The following is a 22,500-nucleotide window of genomic DNA, read 5'->3' on the forward strand; positions in this document are numbered from 1 at the left end:
CAGGAGTACTTCCTGCTGCCTCCGAGCACCTGCACCCCTTCCCCCTGCCACCGACTCCACATGGCAGCTCTCATTGGCTGATCCACCAGCCAATCAACCGCTTTGAATTTCTCACATTCTAATGAAATAATCCCTCCTACAACATCACAAACAATTAACAAGTAAGTCAAATAATGAGGAATAATGAGTTCTGCTGTGTTATCAGATGGCGTTTGGTAGCGTGGATCTGTGTGGGTCTCTGTGCGAGGCTGAGTGCTTGAGCTGACACGAGGAGCAGCCCCCGGAACTAATACAAAACTGTAAACTTTAATGAAATACAAATTGGAGCCACAATAGCAGCAACAGCGCTAGATTAGGCAGAGTGAGACAAGCGGAGAGCTTTCAGAAGAGATTTTCCTCAATGCTGAGCGCAGTGCAGCCAGGCATGCACCTCGAGCTGCTCACAAGCCGACAAATATTTTTACATCAGCGCTAAACCCCGAAACGGCCGCCGCTAACTGCTGCATTTCAGCTCAATAGTAATTATTCTGTCTAAATATCAGATAATGGAGTCATCCCCATAGCTGCGCGGGTATCTATAAATCATTAATGTTCCAGTTAGTTCCAGCACAGCGGCACGAGTCCGGCTCTCAGAGAGGCTCAGAGAGGCAGGAAGCTGCTCCGATCCACAGCGTACCGAGCTGCGGAAAAAGAGAGTCAGAGAAATCTGCAGACAGGGCTGCGTCTGCGAGAGGCCCGCACCCAGACACCTATTATTTATCATTAAGCTTTACAGAGAAATTTCCTGCTGCTTTTTAATGATGCCTGTAGGTAGCGCACAGTAAGGCCTTTATTTCGACTCTGGTGCTGCAGATGCAGGGAGCTCGGCCAGGACTCCCGTCGATGTCTTTTTAGTGGCCGCAGAGTTTTAATTGGCCCATCTCTCCCACTGTCTGCCTTTCACAGGGAACAGCTTCACTTTCACCACCAGCACTATGCACCGCAACAACATGCCCTGTTTTTGTTTTGTTTACTCTTAAAGAGTTTTTTCCATAGTGCGTGTGTGTGCGCGTGTGTGTGTGCGAGTGTGTGTGTGTGCGTGCGAGTGTGCGCGTGTGTGTGTGCGAGTGTGTGTGTGCGTGCGAGTGTGCGCGTGTGTGTGTGCGAGTGTGTGTGTGCGAGTGTGTGCGGGTGTATGTGCTTGTGTGTGTGTGTGTGTGGAAATACCCCCTTCTCTGCTTGATGTTTTGTGAGTCAAATGAACTTTTATTGTGTTTTTATGTTGAATCGTGAAAACACAGGAAGCAGCATGACTGAGTTAAACACATGGAGAGAAAGTGCTGCACTGTTAGAACCCTCTCCTCTCACCTGTGACTGTGCTCTTAGAACCCTCTCCTATCTCCTGTGACTGTGCTGTTACAACTGTCTCCTCTCACCTGTGACTTTGCAGTTAGATCCCTCTCCTATCTCCTGTGACTGTGCTGTTAGAACCCTCTCCTCTCACCTGTGACTGTGCTGTTAGAACCCTCTCCTCTCACCTGTGACGCTGCGCTGTTAGAACCCTCTCCTCTCACCTGTGACTGTGCTGTTAGAACCCTCTCATCTCACCTGTGAGCTGCACCTTACCTGTGACTCCATGTGGTTACCTCCATTTTACCTTTGTAAAACACACCACCAAGACACGACACACAACACAAACACATGTATGAGAATATGAGTGTGTGTGAGCGTGTGTGTGTGTGAGTTTGTGTGTGTGTGTGTGTGTGTGTGTTTGTGCGTGTGTGTGAGTTTGTGTGTGTGTGTGTGAGTTTGTGTGTGTGTGTTTGTGTGTGTGTGCGTGAGTTTGTGTGTGCGTGAGTTTGTGTGTGTGTGTGTGTGTGTGTGTGTGTGTGTGTGTGTGTGTGTGTGTGTGAGCGTGTCCTTATGTGATGAAGGCTGCAGGACTTTTGCAGGGTCCCATACTGCAGTCTGTTTCCTACCTGCAGCACCATCCTGCACACCTGTACACAGGTATTCTGCACCTCCCTGGGTCTCACTCAGGTGAAAGCACGGTCTGCCACCTCCAGCCCTCAGGTGTGAGTGTGTGTGTGTGTGTGTGAAAGTGAAAGTGTGAGCCGATGGAGGTGTAATCTGTGCTGACAGGTCCGCAGTGGCGGGGTTAAGTGACATTGATCCAGCTTTGGCTCATATTTCATCCTGAAGAACAATATTTTTAATTTCCATCGATCCTTCCATATGGATCATACCGAAGAAAAAGCTGTTCCAGCCCCATGTCAAGGTCGTAACTCCTCATTTGATTTCTCCCTTCTCATTAGTCTTTAATCAAATTCACTGTTTTTAATGAAAATAATGCAAATATGTATTTTTAATTCTATTGATCAAATAGCCTCCACTGCAATTGCCTTTTCATTAAAAATCACCTATCATTAATTACATAAAGCTGCTGAGGAAAGAGGCGATCAGCAGTGGATCAAACGTTCAGCCTCTAATTGAAGTGCAAAATCACCCCCCCCGGCCCCCCCCAGCCCCGCCCTCAGCAGCCTGTGGCGGGAGATGAAGGACTGAGCTCCTCCTTACGCACCCCAAACCGCTGTCCTCGTTACACACCCCAAACTGCTCTCCTCCTTACGCACCTCAAACCACTCTCCCCATGACGCACCCAAACTGCGCTCCTCATTACGCACCCCAAACAGCACTCCTCGTTAGGCACCCAAACCCCGACCTGCTTCCTCGTTAGAACAGCTGACTGGAGCGTTCTTGCTGAACAGGAACAGGTCCAGCTTTTGGGGTCGGGTCACTGAGCAGCAGTCAAACCCAAACCCCCACCCTGCGCCTCTTACAGATACACACCTGGGCAGCCGTGCTCTGCTGCGGACATCCACACACTCACAGCATACACACAACGAGGATCCCCCTTCAGTAATCTGCCAGCATCCAGAGAAAACGGCCACAAAGCTGGAGTTTCAACATTTTATTACTAAAAACAAATCTACCAAGATAAAGTCCTGAAAATCGTTTATTCTCTCGATGTGTTCATGTGCCATGGCGACGCTGTGATCAGTGGTGATGATATCATTATAAACAAGGTCAACATTACTGACAGCTGCCAGAAATCATGATGATCAGACCCCAAAACTCTCAAAAATACCAGAAATTGGCAGCTTTACCTGTGAGTGTCATTTTAACCAGTGTCATATCTATAGGCATGCTTGCATCAGATGTGCATTAGGGTACTTTATTTTTATTTTTTTTCTCACTAAAAATGTATCCACTTTATTACAACATCATAATAGCAGACGCTAAAGCATTTTTACATGTCTTTATAAACAAGGGTAAAACAGAAAAGGTTTTTGTTATTGTAATACTGTATTTTTTAGCAAGAACATTTCAACAAAGATTTTCAAACTGAATACAGTACAACAGAGAAACCTTTACTCTACAGGACAGGATTCAGCTCCTGCCTCCGGAACGGGCTGGGGGAAAAACACAGAAATCAAACCAACAGAAGAAGCACGTCAGGCCCCGGCGTGTCCATGCACAGGGGGCACGACTGCGCCAGTCAACTAACGGTAGGATAACGTTTTCTCTACAACATTATTTTCCAAAAAAGAGAAAGAGAGAGAGGAAGAAAAGAGGACAAAAAGCCTTCTGATGCAGGGTTCAGCTCAGCATCCCCTGGCTGGAGAGGAGACGCAGGCAGTGCCGTGTGAAGAAGAGCACATTTTCTTCCTTTCGTTTGCCTTTCTTTTCATTTTGTTTTTTTTTTCTCCTGCTGTCCATTTCTCCTGGATCCTGAGATCTGTGGACCTTCCAAAGACACTGCCCCCTACAGGCCCCTACAGGTCCTGCAAGACTATTGTGCTGTTCAGAAACAGTTGTGGCATTTTGGGTATGATGAAATGGACAGAGAATAGTAATAATAATTACAATAATAATAATATAACCAAAAGAGGAGAAAGAGTGAGACCCTGCTGCTGAGGCCGGGGCTGCTGGGAAAGGGCTGGGACTCTGTGTGCTTGGAATCCGGAGAACATCCGCTCATTTTTAAAAGGTCCTTTTTTCTCCACAAACAAGAGAACAAAATCAAAAAGGAAAGAGAGTTAAAGGTTTTTTACAGGTTGTCGTAGTGACGTGACAGAGTACCAGTGAGGGACACCATGTATGCGCTCTTTCTCCTCCCGTCCTGAAGGTGGCACTGCTGAGGGCTTTGGGAGCCCCTCACTCCAGGGAGTGTGTTTGCAGGGTGTGGCCCCCAGCACCCCGCTCTCCGGAAGAGGCCTCACTCAGTACATGACGGGGGGTTTGATGTAGGGTCTGTTTTCTGTGGAGAAAAGCACCGGAACAGAAGCAAGTTTTTCACAAGAGGCTCTTTGACCCCACTCCCTTCAGGGCATAATATACCCCTCCCACTGCAGTAAAGACTCCATGGGACTGGCCAGAATATGTCCCTCTGAAAAGAGGATGGTCAGATGGCAGGCTGATCACAATGCCAGCAATGCATCATGGGACTGTAAGGCCTCATGGCCGCCTTTGATCTTTCACATCATGAGCCTCCGGTTTCACAGGAATTAGATCTTGGAAAAGGACACTGCTGAACAGCGCGGGGATCATAATCTCACAGCTACAGAGATTATTTCATTCCTGTGTGTGCTGTAGATAATTTAAATATGCTCTGTTGAATAAACATGGTTTCATTGTTTTGTATATTCTCATTTAACTCTAAATGTCTGTTAAACTTTGGTTTAAAAGCGGATGGCAGAGTTCAGCTCTAAGCACTGTAAAGCAAGCAGCTAACTGAGCAGCAGACAAACTAAAAACAAGCAGAGAAGTTCTTTCACAGGAGAGCCGCCACACCAACCCTTCTCAGCTTTCTGTGCGGCCAGCAGAGGCATTACTGACCGCAGCAGTCCCTTCAGACACATTTCTGACCACAAAAAATCAACAATATTTTTTGCCCATAATATATGTACCGTAACAATGTTTCCTAGACAACCTATGGATTTTGCGACTATTTTAATCAAATTTGCATCGTGCGTAATATGGGTGATTTATCATTTAGTATTAGCTGTCAACAAGAGGGTAGAGATAAAAGGGAAACAGCTGGAAGCCCAGCGAAAGCAGCTACAGGAGAATGCTAATCTGAACATAGTGTGCTCACTTCATTAGCAACAGGAAAGAGCTAATTAGGAAGTAAGTGTTTTGTATTTTTGATAGGTTTGTGTTTGAGTTCTGAACAGATGAGCTAATATGTATTCAGGATGTAAACAAGAACAGCAATCAGAGTGTGGGAGAGAGAGACGGATGGGGAGAGAGATGGAGAAAGGGGGAGAAGGAGAAAGAGAGAGGAAGTGAGGGGGGGAGAGGGATGGAGGGGGGGGAAAGGGAGAAGGAGAGGGAGAGAGAGAGAGAGCGATGTAAAGAGGAAGGGAGGAATGAGGGAGAGAGAGAAAGAGAGAGAGAGAGAGAGAGAGAGAGAGGGAGAGTGAGAGAGAGAGAGAGAGGGAGAGAGAGAGGGAGAGTGAGAGAGAGGGGGGGGAGAGAGGGAGAGCGATGTAAAGAGGAAGGGAGGAATGAGGGAGGGAGAGAGAGAGAGAGAGAGAGAGAGAGAGAGAGAGAGAGAGGGAGAGGGGGAGAGAGAGAGAGCGAGAGAGAGGGGGGGAGAGAGAGGGAGAGGGGGAGAGAGAGAGGGGGGGAGAGAGAGGGAGAGTGAGAGAGGGGGGGGGGAGAGAGGGAGAGCGATGTAAAGAGGAAGGGAGGAATGAGGGAGGGAGGGAGAGAGAGAGAGAGAGAGAGAGGGAGAGAGAGAGGGAGAGAGAGAGAGAGAGAGAGGGAGAGGGAGAACACAGAGAGAGCAAGGAACCTGTAGGAATACAGACCTGAGCCTCAGAACTGAATGTATGTTTGTGAGTTTGTCTGTGTATGGTGGCATATATATATATACTTGCATGTGTGCATGCGTGCGTGTGTGTGTGTATGTGTCTCTGTGTGTGTGTGTGTGTTATTGATTAATCAGACTGGGGCAGATTAATTCCTCTTGCCAGTAGGTGTAATGATGAGTCTACTAGAGTCAAACTAAATGGCCTGATCATGTCATTGAAGCTCCTATGTTTCCTCTCTTATCATAAGTCATCAATAAGTCATGAGACAACAGCAGCTCAGACTCCACAGGACAGAGGTGGCAGAGCAGGCACTGTGTCAGTCTGGCCAGTCAAACGCTCCAAGACATTACGCAACGCTGTATGCAGATTTAATGAATAAAAATTAATGAATAAAGATGTCTAACTGTAACCTTAAAACATGAATACACACTGCAAAATTAATATAGCATACTAATGAGACCTAAACAAGCATTCTCAGAAATAGAAACAGTATATTAACATATAAATAAGACCTTAACCTGCAAAATGAGTAATGTTAAGCCATCTTGCCAGTAAGTTACAGCTGTAAACCCTGACAAAATGTTGCTGCTAAACAGCAGGGGCCATCAACAGGAATCCCCTCATACATAACCAAAAAACAACAGGAGCAAATAAATCCGCTGACATGACAGACGTTTATGTGTGTGTGTGTGTGCGTGTGTGCTTTCGACACAGTCAACCACCAGACACTATTATCAAAGCTGTCTGAGATGGGCATCTCTGGAACTGCCCTCTCCTGGCTCACGTCCTACCTGACTGGTAGATCCTCCCAGATCTACTGGAAAGGCTCCACCTCTGCACCCACCCCTCTCACTACAGGAGTTCCACAGGGTTCAGTACTGGGACCCCTACTCTTCTCAATTTATATCAACTCTCTTGGCTCAGTTATCAAATCACATGGCTTCTCCTATCACTGCTATGCTGACGACATCCAACTCTTTTTCTCTTTCCCTCCCTCTATCCCCCAGGTCAACGAAAGAATCTCTGCATGCCTGGCTGACATCTTTAAATGGATGACATCCCACCACCTGAAGCTGAACCTCAGTAAAACGGAACTGCTCTTCATCCCAGCCGGCCCTTCCCCCCTGCATGACCTCTCCATCACCGTCGATGGCACCACAATACCATCCTCTCAGTCAGCAAAGAGCTTGGGCATCACCCTCGACAGTAACCTGGACTTCAAGGAGTACATTGCTCGCACGACACGGGCCTGCCGATTCCTCCTCCACAACATCAGGAGGATTCGTCCGTTCCTGACAACATACACAACGCAGCTCCTTATCCAGGCCACAGTTCTCCCTCGACTGGACTACTGCAACGCTCTCCTCGCAGGCCTCCCAGCATGCACCACCCAGCCTCTCCAGCTCATCCAGAATGCAGCTGCCCGACTGATCTTCAACCTCCCCAAATTCTCCCATGTTACTCCCCTGCTGAAATCCCTCCACTGGCTTCCTGTCGCTGCCAGGATCAGATTCAAGACCCTGACCCTCGCCTTCTCTGCAATCCTGCCTACCTCCAAGAACTCATCCAGCCCTACACACCAGCCCGACCCCCTGCGCTCAGCAGCAACTGGACGCCTCGCTCCCTGCATGGTCAAGGCAGGAGGTGCTTGTTCTGCCAGACATCGGCGTTTCACCTACATCGCCCCCCAGTGGTGGAACGAACTCCCTGTCTCGCTACGGACAGCTTCTTCACCCCAGTCCTTCAGACGGGGCCTGAAGACGCACCTCTTCAGACTCTACCTGGACTGACCCAGCACACAATTGCTGCCCCCCCGCCCATCAGTGCTGTTGTAAATTGCTGTGCTTTTTAAATTGTGCTTTTAAAATGTTCTTGTTGCCGCCTTTACACTGACGCTCATTGCGCCGTTTGAAGTTGTCGAAGTCCACCGTTTGAAAGTGTATCGTATTAGTTGCCCTATAGGCTGTAATTGTAAAAATCTAATAGTACTGTGTCCTCAAACAGACGCTGCTCTCAGCTGAGAACTCTCATTGTGGAACTGTACACATCCTGTCCCCGTACTGTCGCTATACTTACTGTATGCACTTTTGTAAGTCGCTTTGGATAAAAGCGTCTGCTAAATAAATAAATGTAAATGTAAATGTAAATGTGTGTGTAGCAGTAAAAAAGGCCAACAGGATGCTGGGATATATAGCCAAAAGTATTGAGTTTAAATCTAAGGAGGTTATATTGAAATTATACAATGCTTTAGTCAGACCTCACTTGGAATATTGTGTGCAGTTCTGGGCACCGCACTATAAGAAAGATATTGAGGTTCTTGAAAAAGTTCAAAGAAGGGCAACTAAATTAGTTCCTGGCATGAAATATAAAAGCTACGAGGAAACACTCAAGTTACTTAACCTATTTAGACTTAGCGAGAGGAGGCATAGGTGTGATTTAATTGAGGTTTTTAAATTCATAAAAGGACTCAATAAGGTTAACTACAATACATTTTTTAGGGTGAGTTCAGTCTGTAGAACAAGAGGACATAAATGGAAACTAGTGAAGAGTAAGTCCCGCACTGATATAAGGAAGCACTATTTTAGACAAAGAGTTATCAATACATGGAATAGGTTGCCAGGTCATGTAGTTGAGGCAGAGACCCTCCCTTGCTGTGTTCAAGTCCAGACTTTATGCAGTTTTGGATTCTCTTTAATCGAAATGGCGAGCTTAGTTGGGCCGAACGGCCTGTTCTTGTCATAATATGTTCATATGTTCTTATGTGTATGTATGAGTGTGTGTGCATGTGTGTGTGTGAGCGCGTGTGTGTGTGCGTATGTGTGTGAGCATGTGAGTGTGTGTGTTTATGTATGAGTGTGTGTGTGTGTGTGTGTGTGTGTGTGAGTGTGTGATCGTGTGTGTGCGTGTGTGCGTGAGTGTGTGAGCGTGTGAGTGTGTGAGCGTGTGAGTGTGTGAGCATGTGAGTGTGTGTGTGTATGTATGAGTGTGTGTGCGTGCATGTGTGAGTGTGTGCGTGTGTGTGCGTGTGTGTGTGAGTGTGTGAGCATGTGAGAGTGTGCGTGTGTGTGTGTGTGTGAGTGTGTGTGTGTGTGTGTGTGTGAGTGTGTGTGCATGTGAGCGTGTGTGTGAGAAGTATATACAGAGAGAGGCACACGGGTCCTTGTGTGTGTGTGTGTGTGTGTGTGTGTGTGTGTGTGTGTGTGAGTGTGTGAGCATGTGAGAGTGTATGTGAGTGTGTGTGTGTGCACATATGTGTGCGAGTCTGTGAGCATGTGAGTGTGTGTGAGAAGTATATACAGAGAGAGGCACACGGGTCCTTGTGTGTGTGTGTGTGTGTGTGTGTGTGTGTGTGTGTGTGTGTGTGTGTGTGTGTGTGTGTGTGTGTATATGTATGAGTGTGTGTGCGTGTGTGAGCGTGTGTGTGTATGTGTGTGAGCATGTGAGTGTGTGTATGTATGTATGAGTGTGTGTGCGTGCGTGTGTGAGTGTGTGAGCATGTGAGAGTGTGCGTGTGTGTGTGTGCATGTGAGCGTGTGTGTGAGAAGTATATACAGAGAGAAGCACACGGGTCCTTGTGTGTGTGTGTGTGTGTGTGTGTGTGTGAGTGTGTGAGCATGTGAGAGTGTGTGTGTATGTGAGTGTGTGTGTGTGTGTGTGTGCGCGCATATGTGTGCGAGTGTGTGAGCATGTGAGAGTGTGCGTGTGTGTGTGTGCATGTGAGCGTGTGTGTGTGAAGTATATACAGAGAGAGACACACGGGTCCTCAGTTGGAGAGTCTCCATGCGCTGGGGCTGAAGAGAATGCAGCAGCTGAGTGTCATGCGGAGGCCTGGCTTTCTCTTACAGAGCTGTGTCTCTCATGGGAAAAACAGCACCTGCTTAAATATGTCAATATATTTTTATCAGAAAAGTTTCTATCAAAAATAAAAGATGAAATTAGCGTACATCCGGAGGTAGAAATAACTCCCCTCTTCTTTTACTTTGCTATTTGGGAATCTTCTATTTTCCACTGACCAGCTCCTCAGAGGAAAAGCACATGCGTGTGTGTCTGTGCTCAGAATATCTCCGTGTCCACGCCCTATAGCGGGAGCCTGGTAGCAGCGCTTTCTATGACCCCAGAATCCTGCCGAGAATGAGTCATTTGGAGAAACATGTAGATCTTACAGGTATGGATCTTACATGTATGCATCTTAAGATACGATTTCATCATGAGTGTAGTGTATACCCCTTAATGTGAGTGTAGCCTATAACCCTTTACTGTGAGTGACTGCAGTCTATACCCCTTACTGTGAGTGACTGCAGTGTAAACCCCTTACTGTGAGTGCAGTCTATACCCCTTACTGTGAGTGTAGCCTATAACCCTTTACTGTGAGTGACTGCAGTCTATACCCCTTACTGTGAGTGACTGCAGTGTATACCCCTTACTGTGAGTGCAGTCTATACCCCTTACTGTGACTGTGAGTGCAGTCTATACCCCCTACTGTGAGTGACTGCAGTGCATACCCCTTACTGTGAGTGACTGCAGTACATACCCTTTACTGTGAGTGACTGCAGTCTATACCCCTCACTGTGAGTGCAGTGCAGTATATACCCCTCACTGTGAGTGCAGTGTATACCCCTTACTGTGAGTGAGTACAGTGTATACCCCTTACTGTGAGTGAGTGCAGTGTATACCCCCTACTGTGAGTGCAGTGTATACCCCTTACTGTGAGTGAGTACAGTGTATACCCCTTACTGTGAGTGAGTGCAGTGTATACCCCCTACTGTGAGTGAGTGCAGTACATACCCTTTACTGTGAATGTACCTGCACATGCAGAAAGCTCTACCTAGCAGTGAGGGTGAGGTGATGCTAACAGCAGGAGCTCAGTAGAGATGTGTGCTCGGTTAGCATATGAATGATACCCAGACTAAGCTCTACAGCACGACCATCACCTCTCTCCTGCTCTTCACATCCTTCGAACTTTCTCTCCCGCCTCCCCTCGTTTTCTCTCTCCTAATCTCTCTATCTACTCGTAAAGTGATGTCATCTTCTCTTGTATTCAGCAGTTTCTGGCGCTCACACTGGTGATTAATTAGGAGAGGGGAGAGGTGGGCGTAATGGCCGAACAGAGGGAACCTGAGAAAGCGAAGAGGCTTTTAGCTCCGGAGGCACAATCCCGTTTGGGCCTCACAGAGGCCAATCACACATAATGAAATCAGCTGTCAGTGCTAAGCTTGCAAAACTGTGAAGCCCGACTTGGGAGCAGAGAGAGGTGTAATTAGATTTCTCTCAGTGTAAATGATACATGCTGTGGGACACACACTCCTCTCTGAGGCCTGGGAAAGATGCCTGCTCTCAACACGCTGACTTCAGTACAGACAGCACCGCTGTGCACAGAAGCTGCAGCCTAAAGGGGCTGCTGTGGAACTGGTGTGAGGTCAGCTCCGCGGTCCGGGGTTTGAGCACCTGACTGTGGGCTCAGGTGAGAGGGCACAGGGCACAGGGCAGGCCGCAGGGCGTGCGAGTCCAGCAGCGAGACTGAGCTCTGAAGCTGTCACTGTTACTGAGCTGTGCTGTAAGCTGATCCAGTGATTATCAGAGAGATCATGGTGTTTATAATTACTCATCATTACTCCATTAGCGTGGGACGCTCCGCCGAGCTGCTAATCGCGCGCACAGACGTGCCTCTTGCCTGTGCCTTTCCCCGTTTGCCCTGCTGATTCCACCCCAACCCCCCCCAGGCGCTGTGATCAGTGCGTTTCCACGCTGCTGTTGTTTGGTATTTATGTGAACTTTGAGCTGCGAGTTTCACCAGGTGGAGTGTGTCCATCACCGTGTCTGTGTGATTTTACACTGAGACAGCGGTGTTATTACACAGTGTGACACTGTGACTGTCTCTCAGAGAGCAGAGAGGAGTACGCTCTCCCAGCCTAAAGGTCACGGGCATCACAGCCACACACACAGAGCATGTAAGAGCGTGTGTGTGTGTGTGTGTGTGTGTGTGTGTGTGTGTATGTGAAATGAGCTCTGTCTTTCACTCGGTTTGTAACATATGTGACTGAAAGCCTCTAAACACATGCAATCATTCATCTATTCTCTGCCATGTTTGTATAAGATCTACCGTAGTGTCTTTAAATCGCTTTCAAGTGCATTAATAACAGGTTCCATTTATCAAACAGATTTTTCTTTTCTCATGGAGTGGGGGGTGGGGTGGGGGGGATGGGGGGGTGTCTACATACTAAATTACAAACAGAAATCAAAGAGTGAGAGGGAAAGGCAGCGAGAGCAAAGCACAGAAGAATCGTCAGTTTGTAATGTAATTCCAGGGGTCCGAGGCCCTCAAAGGGTGGCGGAGGGAGCAGCACAGCCCTGCAGTGCACCGCTGTAGCGCTCTCACCCATCTGCTCAGCACATGTGGAGCCGCCCCGCCCAAACCACGCGCAGCGCGTTCTCCCTGTTACATCACGCACCATGTGACCTTGCGGATGGGAAGAGTGAGAGGGGACCTGCAGCCTACGCCTTCACTGCATCACTGTATTACTGCCCTGCAGCATCTCTGTATTACTGTCCTGCAGCATCACTGTATTACTGTCCTGCAGCATCACTGTATTACTGCCCTGCAGCATCTCTGTATTACTGCCCTGCAGCATCTCTGTATTACTGTCCTGCAACATCACTGTATTACTGTCCTGCAGCATCACTGTATTACTGTCCTGCAGCATCGCTGTAGCACTGTAGCACTGTCCTGCAGCATCACTGTATTACTGTCCTGCAGCATCGCTGTAGCACTGTAGCACTGTCCTGCAGCATCACTGTAGCACTGTAGCACTGTCCTGCAGCATCACTGTATTACTGTCCTGCAGCATCACTGTAGCACTGTAGCACTGTCCTGCAGCATCACTGTAGCACTGTAGCACTGTCCTGCAGCATCACTGTATTACTGTCCTGCAGCATCACTGTAGCACTGTAGCACTGTCTTGCAGCATCACTGTAGCACTATAGCACTGTCAAAATTTGGCCACTGAAATATAAATGTATAACTTCACTCAAACTGTGTACACTCAAGTATTCATTTTTATTAAATATTTCAAAATGTAGCCTTAATGGAAATATATTAGACTTATTAGGCTTTAATAGAGTGTCTATGGCTATAAACCTTTGACAAAAAAAAATCTTACTATTACTAGCTATACGTTTTGAACAGTGGTGCTTACTGAGGTGATAGTGACGTGAAGCACAGAAAAACTTAGCTGAGCATTGTGATTACCTGATTGGTTAGGCAGTTAGGGAGGATCAGTCTACCCAATTCTTGCCCTTTGTGTGACAGCATGGATGCTACAGGGACATTGACATGAGATTTCCAGCATGTAAAATCTGAAAAAACCTGGCATGGACCCTTTGACAGTACAGTGAAGCCAGCATCTAATCTGAAAAAATGCTGGTAAATTGGTGGCATAGTACAGTGCTGGTTTGGGCTGCTTGATGTTTGTGGTGAGAAATGCCAGCATTTCCACTGCAGCTGCAGCTGGCTTCAGAAGGCTGTGGTGTCCCACACATGGCAGTCGTGCTTTTAGCAATGAGACTGTCCGCCGTTTCAGCCAGCTGGGAAGGCTCTGATGCATCAGTGTGGTGGGTAATGTTACACACATCTGTAACTGTGGTTTCATGCATGTATTATTGTGTCTCACCACATTACAGGACTACGGTATCACAGCATAGATGCATCTCATTAGCACATTGACACTTAACACTGCTACAGCATTACTGCACTGGTGCATTAAGAGGCTGCAAGTCGCAGCATTAGTGCATCACTGCATTGCTGCCCTATGAAATGTGCTTTCTGCCCTCGGCCACAGCTCCTGCCTCTCCTGCTCCCCCACTAACCAATACATTTATTAAAGGAATAATAAAACATTATTAAGGGATTTTAAATGTTGTTAAAGTTGTTTGAAGGATTTTGGTGGCTTCAAAACGAACAATAACACATAGAAGATAAAGAAGGTAGAGACAGGTAGAGACAGGTGTGCAGGTGGAGCAGGTGGAGCAGGTGGAGCAGGGTGTGCAGGTGGAGCAGGGTGTGCAGGTGGAGCGGGGTGTGCAGGTGGAGCAGGGTGTGCAGGTGGAGCAGGGTGTGCAGGTGGAGCAGGTGGAGCAGGTGGAGCAGGGTGTGCAGGTGGAGCAGGTGGAGCAGGGTGTGCAGGTGGAGCAGGGTGTGCAGGTGGAGCAGGTGGAGCAGGGTGTGCAGGTGGAGCAGGTGGAGCAGGTGGAGCAGGGTGTGCAGGTGGAGCAGGGTGTGCAGGTGGAGCGGGGTGTGCAGGTGGAGCAGGGTGTGCAGGTGGAGCAGGGTGTGCAGGTGGAGCAGGCTATAGAGGTGCACAGACATGTGTGTCAGGACCCAGCTCACCTTGTACAGGCTCTGATGCATCAGTGTGGTGGGTAATGTTACACACATCTGTAACTGTGGTTTCATGCATGTATTATTGTGTCTCACCACATTACAGGACTACGGTATCACAGCATAGATGCATCTCATTAGCACATTGACACTTAACACTGCTACAGCATTACTGCACTGGTGCATTAAGAGGCTGCAAGTCGCAGCATTAGTGCATCACTGCATTGCTGCCCTATGAAATGTGCTTTCTGCCCTCGGCCACAGCTCCTGCCTCTCCTGCTCCCCCACTAACCAATACATTTATTAAAGGAATAATAAAACATTATTAAGGGATTTTAAATGTTGTTAAAGTTGTTTGAAGGATTTTGGTGGCTTCAAAACGAACAATAACACATAGTAGATAAAGAAGGTAGAGACAGGTAGAGACAGGTGTGCAGGTGGAGCAGGGTGTGCAGGTGGAGCAGGGTGTGCAGGTGGAGCAGGGTGTGCAGGTGGAGCAGGTGGAGCAGGGTGTGCAGGTGGAGCAGGTGGAGCAGGGTGTGCAGGTGGAGCAGGGTGTGCAGGTGGAGCAGGTGGAGCAGGTGGAGCAGGGTGTGCAGGTGGAGCAGGTGGAGCAGGGTGTGCAGGTGGAGCAGGTGGAGCAGGGTGTGCAGGTGGAGCAGGGTGTGCAGGTGGAGCAGGTGGAGCAGGGTGTGCAGGTGGAGCAGGTGGAGCAGGTGGAGCAGGGTGTGCAGGTGGAGCAGGCTATAGAGGTGCACAGACATGTGTGTCAGGACCCAGCTCACCTTGTACAGCTGAGTTCTCCTGCTGGTTCCCATTGTGCTCTGCCTCCACCTCTGGTATCACTGCCTCTGAAAGCAGATAGACACAGATACACTGTCACTGGAAACAGCCTCTCCCAGACCCTGCCTTTCCATGGATAACTGTGCACATTTAATATGCCTTAATATCCATGCTTCAGCAGTCTGACATATTAATGACGAGTTGTTGAGTATCTATTAAACCTTTATAAGTGACGCTAAAGTAAAGTGCAGAGCGTACTGATATTTCACAGAGCTGGGTTCGTAATGGCTCTGAGAGCTGTAATGGGATCTGTCTGCTTTCCCATGTAGAAACGTCTCAGCAATTCACCGGCCAATCTATTAGCAGCCTTTATTGGTTCATCAGCAGCCCGCAGTAACGCTACATGAAAGGAAACTAAATGCTTTTCCTTCGTTTAATCAGCCTTGGAAATAACTGCTCTGCCCTGAGAAATGGTTGCAGATGTGCCGCACTCTCGATATGTTTTATGTATTTTTTCCTGCTGCTGTTGAAATATTTGGGAATAAGGGATGTATATTCACAGGGCCATTAAAGCGATGAGCTACTCTCAGGCCTCTCTGCACCAGAGCGTGAGATCTCTATCTGTCCCGCGTTCCCGTGTGCTGCTGATGCAAATGTTCCAGAAGGAACAACAGCAACGACAGAGGCCCAGAACGATAAGAGTGCTGGAAAAAGAGAAACACGAGGTCACGGCGGAGACTGACCATTCAGACTCATGCGGAGGCTCTCTGGGGACGTGGCCTGTTTCAGCGCCTGCTCCACCTGCTCCCGACGCTTCGACTCAAACTCCAGAGCCTCCTGCAGTTTCCGCTTGGCCTTCTTCTCCTTCTTCAGCCGCTTCTGGATAGTGGCTGAGAGAGAGAGAGGGAGAGGGAGGGAAAGAGGTAGAGAGAGGGAGAGAAAGAGAGAGAGAGAGGGAGAGAGATAGAGGAAGAGAGAGGGAGAGGGAGAGAGAGAGAGAGGGAGAGAGGGAGAGAGAGAGAGAGGGAGAGGGAGAGAGAGGGAGGTACAGAGGGAGAGAGAGTTGGAGAAAGAAAGAGACAGAGAGAGAGAGAGAGAGAGGAGGAGAGAGGGAGACAGAGAGAAACAGAAAGAGGTGAGACTCTGAGACTTCCTGCACCCCTAGGTAAACAGTGGCTGTGTGACACAGGAGCTGCCTGGAGTTAGAGGAGGGAAGACCAGGCTGCTGCAGCAGCAGAAATAACCCTCCCAGGGAGGCCCAGGCGAGCTTTGCACTGACAGCCCTCGTCCAGTCCATACCCCCACTTCTGTATCGGTCTTAATGCACAGCGCTCGTCCAATCCCAACCCTGCTGCTGTTCCTGGATCAGTGTCCATGCAGTGCTGGCTCCCATAGTAATTGCACAGCGTATAAAAAGCAGTTCCCAGCACAGAGGAAGGCTGGATCCACAGCACTCTGCTCCCTCAGCCTCATAACATCTCTCATTACAAGCCTTTTATTTGCTAAATTATTACTTTCCTCCCTCTTTATTAAAAATAAATTTGAATAACACGCAATGCGATAACAGGCATGGCTGATAAATTATTAAAGTGGCTCTCCATACTGTTGAAGTTGTTAGTGAGGCGGCTAATTGCTGTAATTTCTTGGCTCAGGATAAAGATGCAGACTCGATTTTTTAAGCAGGGCTGACGTATGCTGAGCTCAGCCAGAGCAACCCAGCATGTGTGTGTGTGTGTGTGTGTGTGTGTGTGTGTTTATGTAGGGGGACATTCGGTGGTCTGGATGGAGTAACTCTGTAACTCAGTGTAATGAATGAGTAACATGCACTTCTGAGGATATGGAAGTATCTGCTGTACCAGCATGCAATATCAGCACAAAGCACACACACAGACACAGACACACACACACGCTGTTCTTACCTCTGCTGTGTAACTCGGAGGTGAGCTGTCTCTCCAGACTCTCTCGAATCTCTCTCTCCCTGTACAGCTCCATCTTCAGCTCCTTCTTCTCCTGCTGCACCTGTTTCTCCTGCACGCGGGCGTTATCCACAGCCACCTTCAGCAGGCCCTGAGGACCCCAGGAGAACACACACACAGGTGCTCTTACACTGAGACACAGCCCCTCCGCACCCCAACACACCCCACCAATACTGCGGTGACAGGGTTTGGGCTGGTTGTAGGGGACAGGGTGGGACAGCGAGGCCCTGGCTCTACCTGGATGTTAGTGAGCAGTGTTTCCACCGAGGAGAGGCCATCAGCGAATAGGAAGGGGGCCGGGAAGCCAGGGGGCAGGGCCTGTCCCGCCAGGGGCAGTTTGTCGAACCCGGGTTTCATCATGGGCGTCAGCTGAGCCTCCTCTGCACAGAGGGAGAGACACGGGGTTACCACACCCAGCCACAGGGACGCAGCGTTACAACCACACCCAGCCACAGGGACGCAGCGTTACAACCACACCCAGCCACAGGGACGCAGCGTTACAACCACACCCAGCCACAGGGACGCAGCGTTACAACCACACCCAGCCACAGGGACGCAGCGTTACAACCACACCCAGCCACAGGGACGCAGCGTTACAACCACACCCAGCCACAGGGACGCAGCGTTACAACCACACCCAGCCACAGGGACGCAGCGTTACAACCACACCCAGCCACACAGAGACGCAACGTTACAACCACACCCAGCCACAGAGACGCAGCGTTACAACCACACCCAGCCACAGGGACGCAGCGTTACAACCACACCCAGCCACAGAGACGCAGCGTTACAACCACACCCAGCCACAGGGACGCAGCGTTACAACCACACCCAGCCACAGAGAGACGCAATGTTACAACCACACCCAGCCACAGAGACGCAGCGTTACAACCACACCCAGCCACAGGGACGCAGCGTTACAACCACACCCAGCCACAGAGAGACGCAATGTTACAACCACACCCAGCCACAGGGACGCAGCGTTACAACCACACCCAGCCACAGAGAGACGCAATGTTACAACCACACCCAGCCACAGAGACGCAGCGTTACAACCACACCCAGCCACAGGGACGCAGCGTTACAACCACACCCAGCCACAGGGACGCAGCGTTACAACCACACCCAGCCACAGGGACGCAGCGTTACAACCACACCCAGCCACAGGGACGCAGCGTTACAACCACACCCAGCCACAGAGAGACGCAACGTTACAACCACACCCAGCCACAGGGACGCAGCGTTACAACCACACCCAGCCACAGGGACGCAGCGTTACAACCACACCCAGCCACAGGGACGCAGCGTTACAACCACACCCAGCCACAGGGACGCAGCGTTACAACCACACCCAGCCACAGGGACGCAGCGTTACAACCACACCCAGCCACAGGGACGCAGCGTTACAACCACACCCAGCCACAGGGACGCAGCGTTACAACCACACCCAGCCACAGAGACGCAGCGTTACAACCACACCCAGCCACAGGGACGCAACGTTACAACCACACCCAGCCACAGGGACGCAGCGTTACAACCACAACCAGCCACAGGGACGCAGCGTTACAACCACACCCAGCCACACAGAGACGCAGCGTTACAACCACACCCAGCCACAGGGACGCAGCGTTACAACCACACCCAGCCACAGGGACGCAACGTTACAACCACACCCAGCCACAGGGACGCAGCGTTACAACCACACCCAGCCACAGAGACACAACGTTACAACCACACCCAGCCACAGGGACGCAGCGTTACAACCACACCCAGCCACACAGAGACGCAACGTTACAACCACACCCAGCCACAGAGACGCAACGTTACAACCACACCCAGTCACAGAGACGCAACGTTACAACCACACCCAGCCACACAGAGACGCAACGTTACAACCACACCCAGCCACAGGGACGCAACGTTACAACCACACCCAGCCACAGAGACGCAACGTTACAACCACACCCAGCCACAGAGAGACGCAACGTTACAACCACACCCAGCCACAGGGACGCAGCGTTACAACCACACCCAGCCACACAGAGACGCAGCGTTACAACCACACCCAGCCACAGGGACGCAGCGTTACAACCACACCCAGCCACAGAGACGCAGCGTTACAACCACACCCAGCCACACAGAGACGCAACGTTACAACCACACCCAGCCACACAGAGATGCAGCGTTACAACCACACCCAGCCACAGACACAATCTCAAACACACACACACACACACACACACCTACAGACACAATCTCAAACACACACAGACACACACACACACACACACACACACATACGTGCACACATATGCACGTGCACACACACACGCAGGCACAGATCTGCTTTATTTGAGCTCATTTCCTTCTGTTTTCCGCTGCAGACTGGAGCTGCTGCTTCACAGTAATCTCTGGGGCCACGCAGGTGTGGAAATCAAAGTGATATGTTAAACAGTAAAATGCAGGTAATTGTGGGGAATTATCTGGAATGAAAGAGAGGGAGAGAGAGCTGCATGTGTGCTGCTGTGTGCTGGCCTGTCTGTAACCCGCGCGCAGTGCTTAATCTTAGCAGAGCTCAGAGCATTGCACCCGAGTCAACCACAGAACGAGGAAGAGCACCGTATATTACCCCGCCCCGCCTCCACGCCCCCCCCCCATGCGGGGGAAGCTGATAGAGGCGAGAGACTGCAGCAGACTATGTTTCATGTGGATAATCTGGCCGGCGAGATGACAGCAGCCATCCTGGCTTCCCGGGGAAGACAGATAGGACAGGCAGGGTGGGAATTGTGATGACACTGTATCACAGGTCAGATCGATTTCCCCTCGCTCTCCCGGCACGGCCAGATAACCCCACTCTCCCGCCTGCCCATTGTTCATACTCCACCTGTCCCACAAGCAATAAATTTCCCTCCGTACTGGAAAGGGCATTAAAGTAAAGAGAGAGAGGGAGAAAAAGGCAGAATCCCCCCACCCCCCCCACCGCCTGACAGACTGTGATTAAGTTTTTCGTACCAACTGAAAGTGGCTCGCTGATCAAGGTCACACAGATATAGAGAGCAGAGAGGGAGAGGGAGAGAGAGAAAGGGAGAGAAGGAGAGAGGGGGAGAGAGAAAGGGAGAGAAGGAGAGAGAGAGAAAGAGAGAGAGAGAGACAGGGGCAGGAGTTGTGAGGTGACAGTATTGAGCATACTTGGGTAAATAAAAAGGGGAAGGTGAAGGGCATGATGGGATATTTAGCGTTAGCATGGCTGCATTTATCAGCAGCGACGCGCTGCCTGGTTATCTGAGCAGCGCTAATGGGAGCCGGCCGAGGGCCCGACCTGCCTCCCTGCGCCCGGAACCTCCCCGTGACTGATTAACACTTCACCCGCACCCCCACCCCCCCACACCCGCACGAGGGCGGGGCACCCAGGAGCAGCGGCTGGAGGTCACGCTTAAAAGCCTGGCTGCTAACCCCGCCTCCTGGTCCCCTCTCCTCACCTAATTGCTGCTCCCTTTTAAAGGACAGATTTATCTTGCTGCTGCTGCTGATAGCACACACTTCAATTCATTCTCCCTCCGCCAAAGAGGAAAAAAACGGCCTGTGACATTTACAAAGTGCCCTGGTTCTGTCTCACGCGCTGTAATGTGCACAAGTAATGATACAGGCTGCATTAGCCACAGAGAGGAGAGACTCGACCACGACACGCCATCCACGGCCCAAAGAGAGAGCGCGTTATCCCAGCTCTACACGCTGAACATGGAGAGAGTGCATGATATCTCAGCTCTACGCACTGAACACAGAGAGTGCGTGATATCTCTATGCACTGAACACAGGGAGTGAGTGATATCTCAGCTCTACACACTGAACACAGAGAGTGCATGATATCTCAGCTCTATGCACTGAACACAGAGAGTGCGTGATATCTCTATGCACTGAACACAGGGAGTGAGTGATATCTCAGCTCTACACACTGAACACAGAGAGTGCGTGATATCTCAACTCTACGCACTGAACACAGAGAGTGCGTGATATCTCAGCTCTACACGCTGAACATGGAGAGAGTGCATGATATCTCAGCTCTACGCACTGAACACAGAGAGTGCATGATATCTCAGCTCTACGCACTGAACACAGAGAGTGCATGATATCTCAACTCTACGCACTGAACACAGAGAGTGCGTGATATCTCAGCTCTATGCACTGAACACAGAGAGTGCGTGATATCTCTATGCACTGAACACAGGGAGTGAGTGATATCTCAGCTCTACACACTGAACACAGAGAGTGCGTGATATCTCAACTCTACGCACTGAACACAGAGAGTGCGTGATATCTCAGCTCTACGCACTGAACACAGAGAGTGCGTGATATCTCTACGCACTGAACACAGAGAGTGAGTGATATCTCAGCTCTACGCACTGAACACAGAGAGTGCGTGATATCTCAGCTCTACGCACTGAACACAGAGAGTGAGTGATATCTCAGCTCTACGCACTGAACACAGAGAGTGCGTGATATCTCAGCTCTACGCACTGGGCAGGCCGGCTTTTCCAGGGTTACAAACACACTCCTACATGTGAGGTACGAGTATTACAGTTTTTGATAATGGAACACGAGTATCAGCAAGCTGTGTGTTCTGTAAAAGTGTCCCACACAGAGGCGTGCGTTACTGTGGAAAAGCTGTGAGTGATTAAACGCTAACATGCCCCCCCCCCCCCCCCCCCCCCACCATCGAGTGCAGATAAATAAATAAAGAAAAGCAGAGGAGTGCTGTTTCCTTTTAACCCAGTGCACGACGCCATCAATTATTCACCAATATGACCTTCTATTTTCCTCCCCTAAAAATAAAGACAATATAAAAAGAGCTGCAGGGTCCAACAAAAGAAAAGCTTTTCAGACGGTTCTGCATCCATCAACTCTCATAGCAAAGCTCTCAGGAAAAAGGAGCGGAGGAGGAGAGGAGAGGAGAGGAGAGGGGGAGTGCAGGGGAGGAGTCCTGCGGGCCTGTCCCTCACACCCTGCCGGGAGTTACCTGCCCCTCAGCGATGTGCTGGAGATTACAGGTACCTGCAGTTACAGGTAAGCTGTGTCTGAAACCACGCCCACGCCTAGGACCTCAGGCCTCACAGCCCTCCTTTCTCTCGGTCCAAAAGAGGATAGGGCTCAGTCTTACACACAGGATCTCACACTGGGGTGAGCCACCCCCCTTTCTTTACTCTGTATAGCCTCCACCTCCCTAAACTACCATACCTCCTCCTCCACCTCCCTAACCTACCACACCTCCTCCTCCACCTCCCTAACCTACCATACCTCCTCCTCCACCTCCCTAACCTACCACACCTCCTCCCCCACCTCCCTAACCTACCACACCTCCTCCTCCACCTCCCTAACCTACCATACCTCCTCCTCCACCTCCCTAATCTACCACACCTCCTCCTCCACCTCCCTAAACTACCATACCTCCTCCTCCACCTCCCTAACCTACCACACCTCCTCCTCCACCTCCCTAACCTACCACACCTCCTCC

At 50.0% G+C, this 22,500-nt stretch overlaps 1 protein-coding gene across 1 annotated transcript in view; it reads right to left on the reverse strand.

Moving 5' to 3' along the window:
• Positions 1-3,943: 3,943 nt before the first annotated feature.
• dacha (dachshund a) overlaps positions 3,944-22,500 on the reverse strand; it is a 146,804-nt gene continuing 128,247 nt past the window's right edge. The window contains exons 8-12 of the mRNA XM_036524308.1: positions 17,229-17,371; positions 16,935-17,082; positions 15,759-15,905; positions 15,018-15,083; positions 3,944-4,300 (exon numbers count right to left, since the gene is read on the reverse strand). Of these exons, the coding sequence (XP_036380201.1) occupies positions 4,263-4,300; positions 15,018-15,083; positions 15,759-15,905; positions 16,935-17,082; positions 17,229-17,371 (542 nt within the window). The 3' untranslated portion in view covers positions 3,944-4,262. The remainder of the gene's footprint in view (positions 4,301-15,017; positions 15,084-15,758; positions 15,906-16,934; positions 17,083-17,228; positions 17,372-22,500) is intronic.

Source organism: Megalops cyprinoides, chromosome 3 (genome assembly GCF_013368585.1).
Source record: "Megalops cyprinoides isolate fMegCyp1 chromosome 3, fMegCyp1.pri, whole genome shotgun sequence".
Classification (NCBI taxonomy): Eukaryota; Metazoa; Chordata; class Actinopteri; order Elopiformes; family Megalopidae; genus Megalops; species Megalops cyprinoides.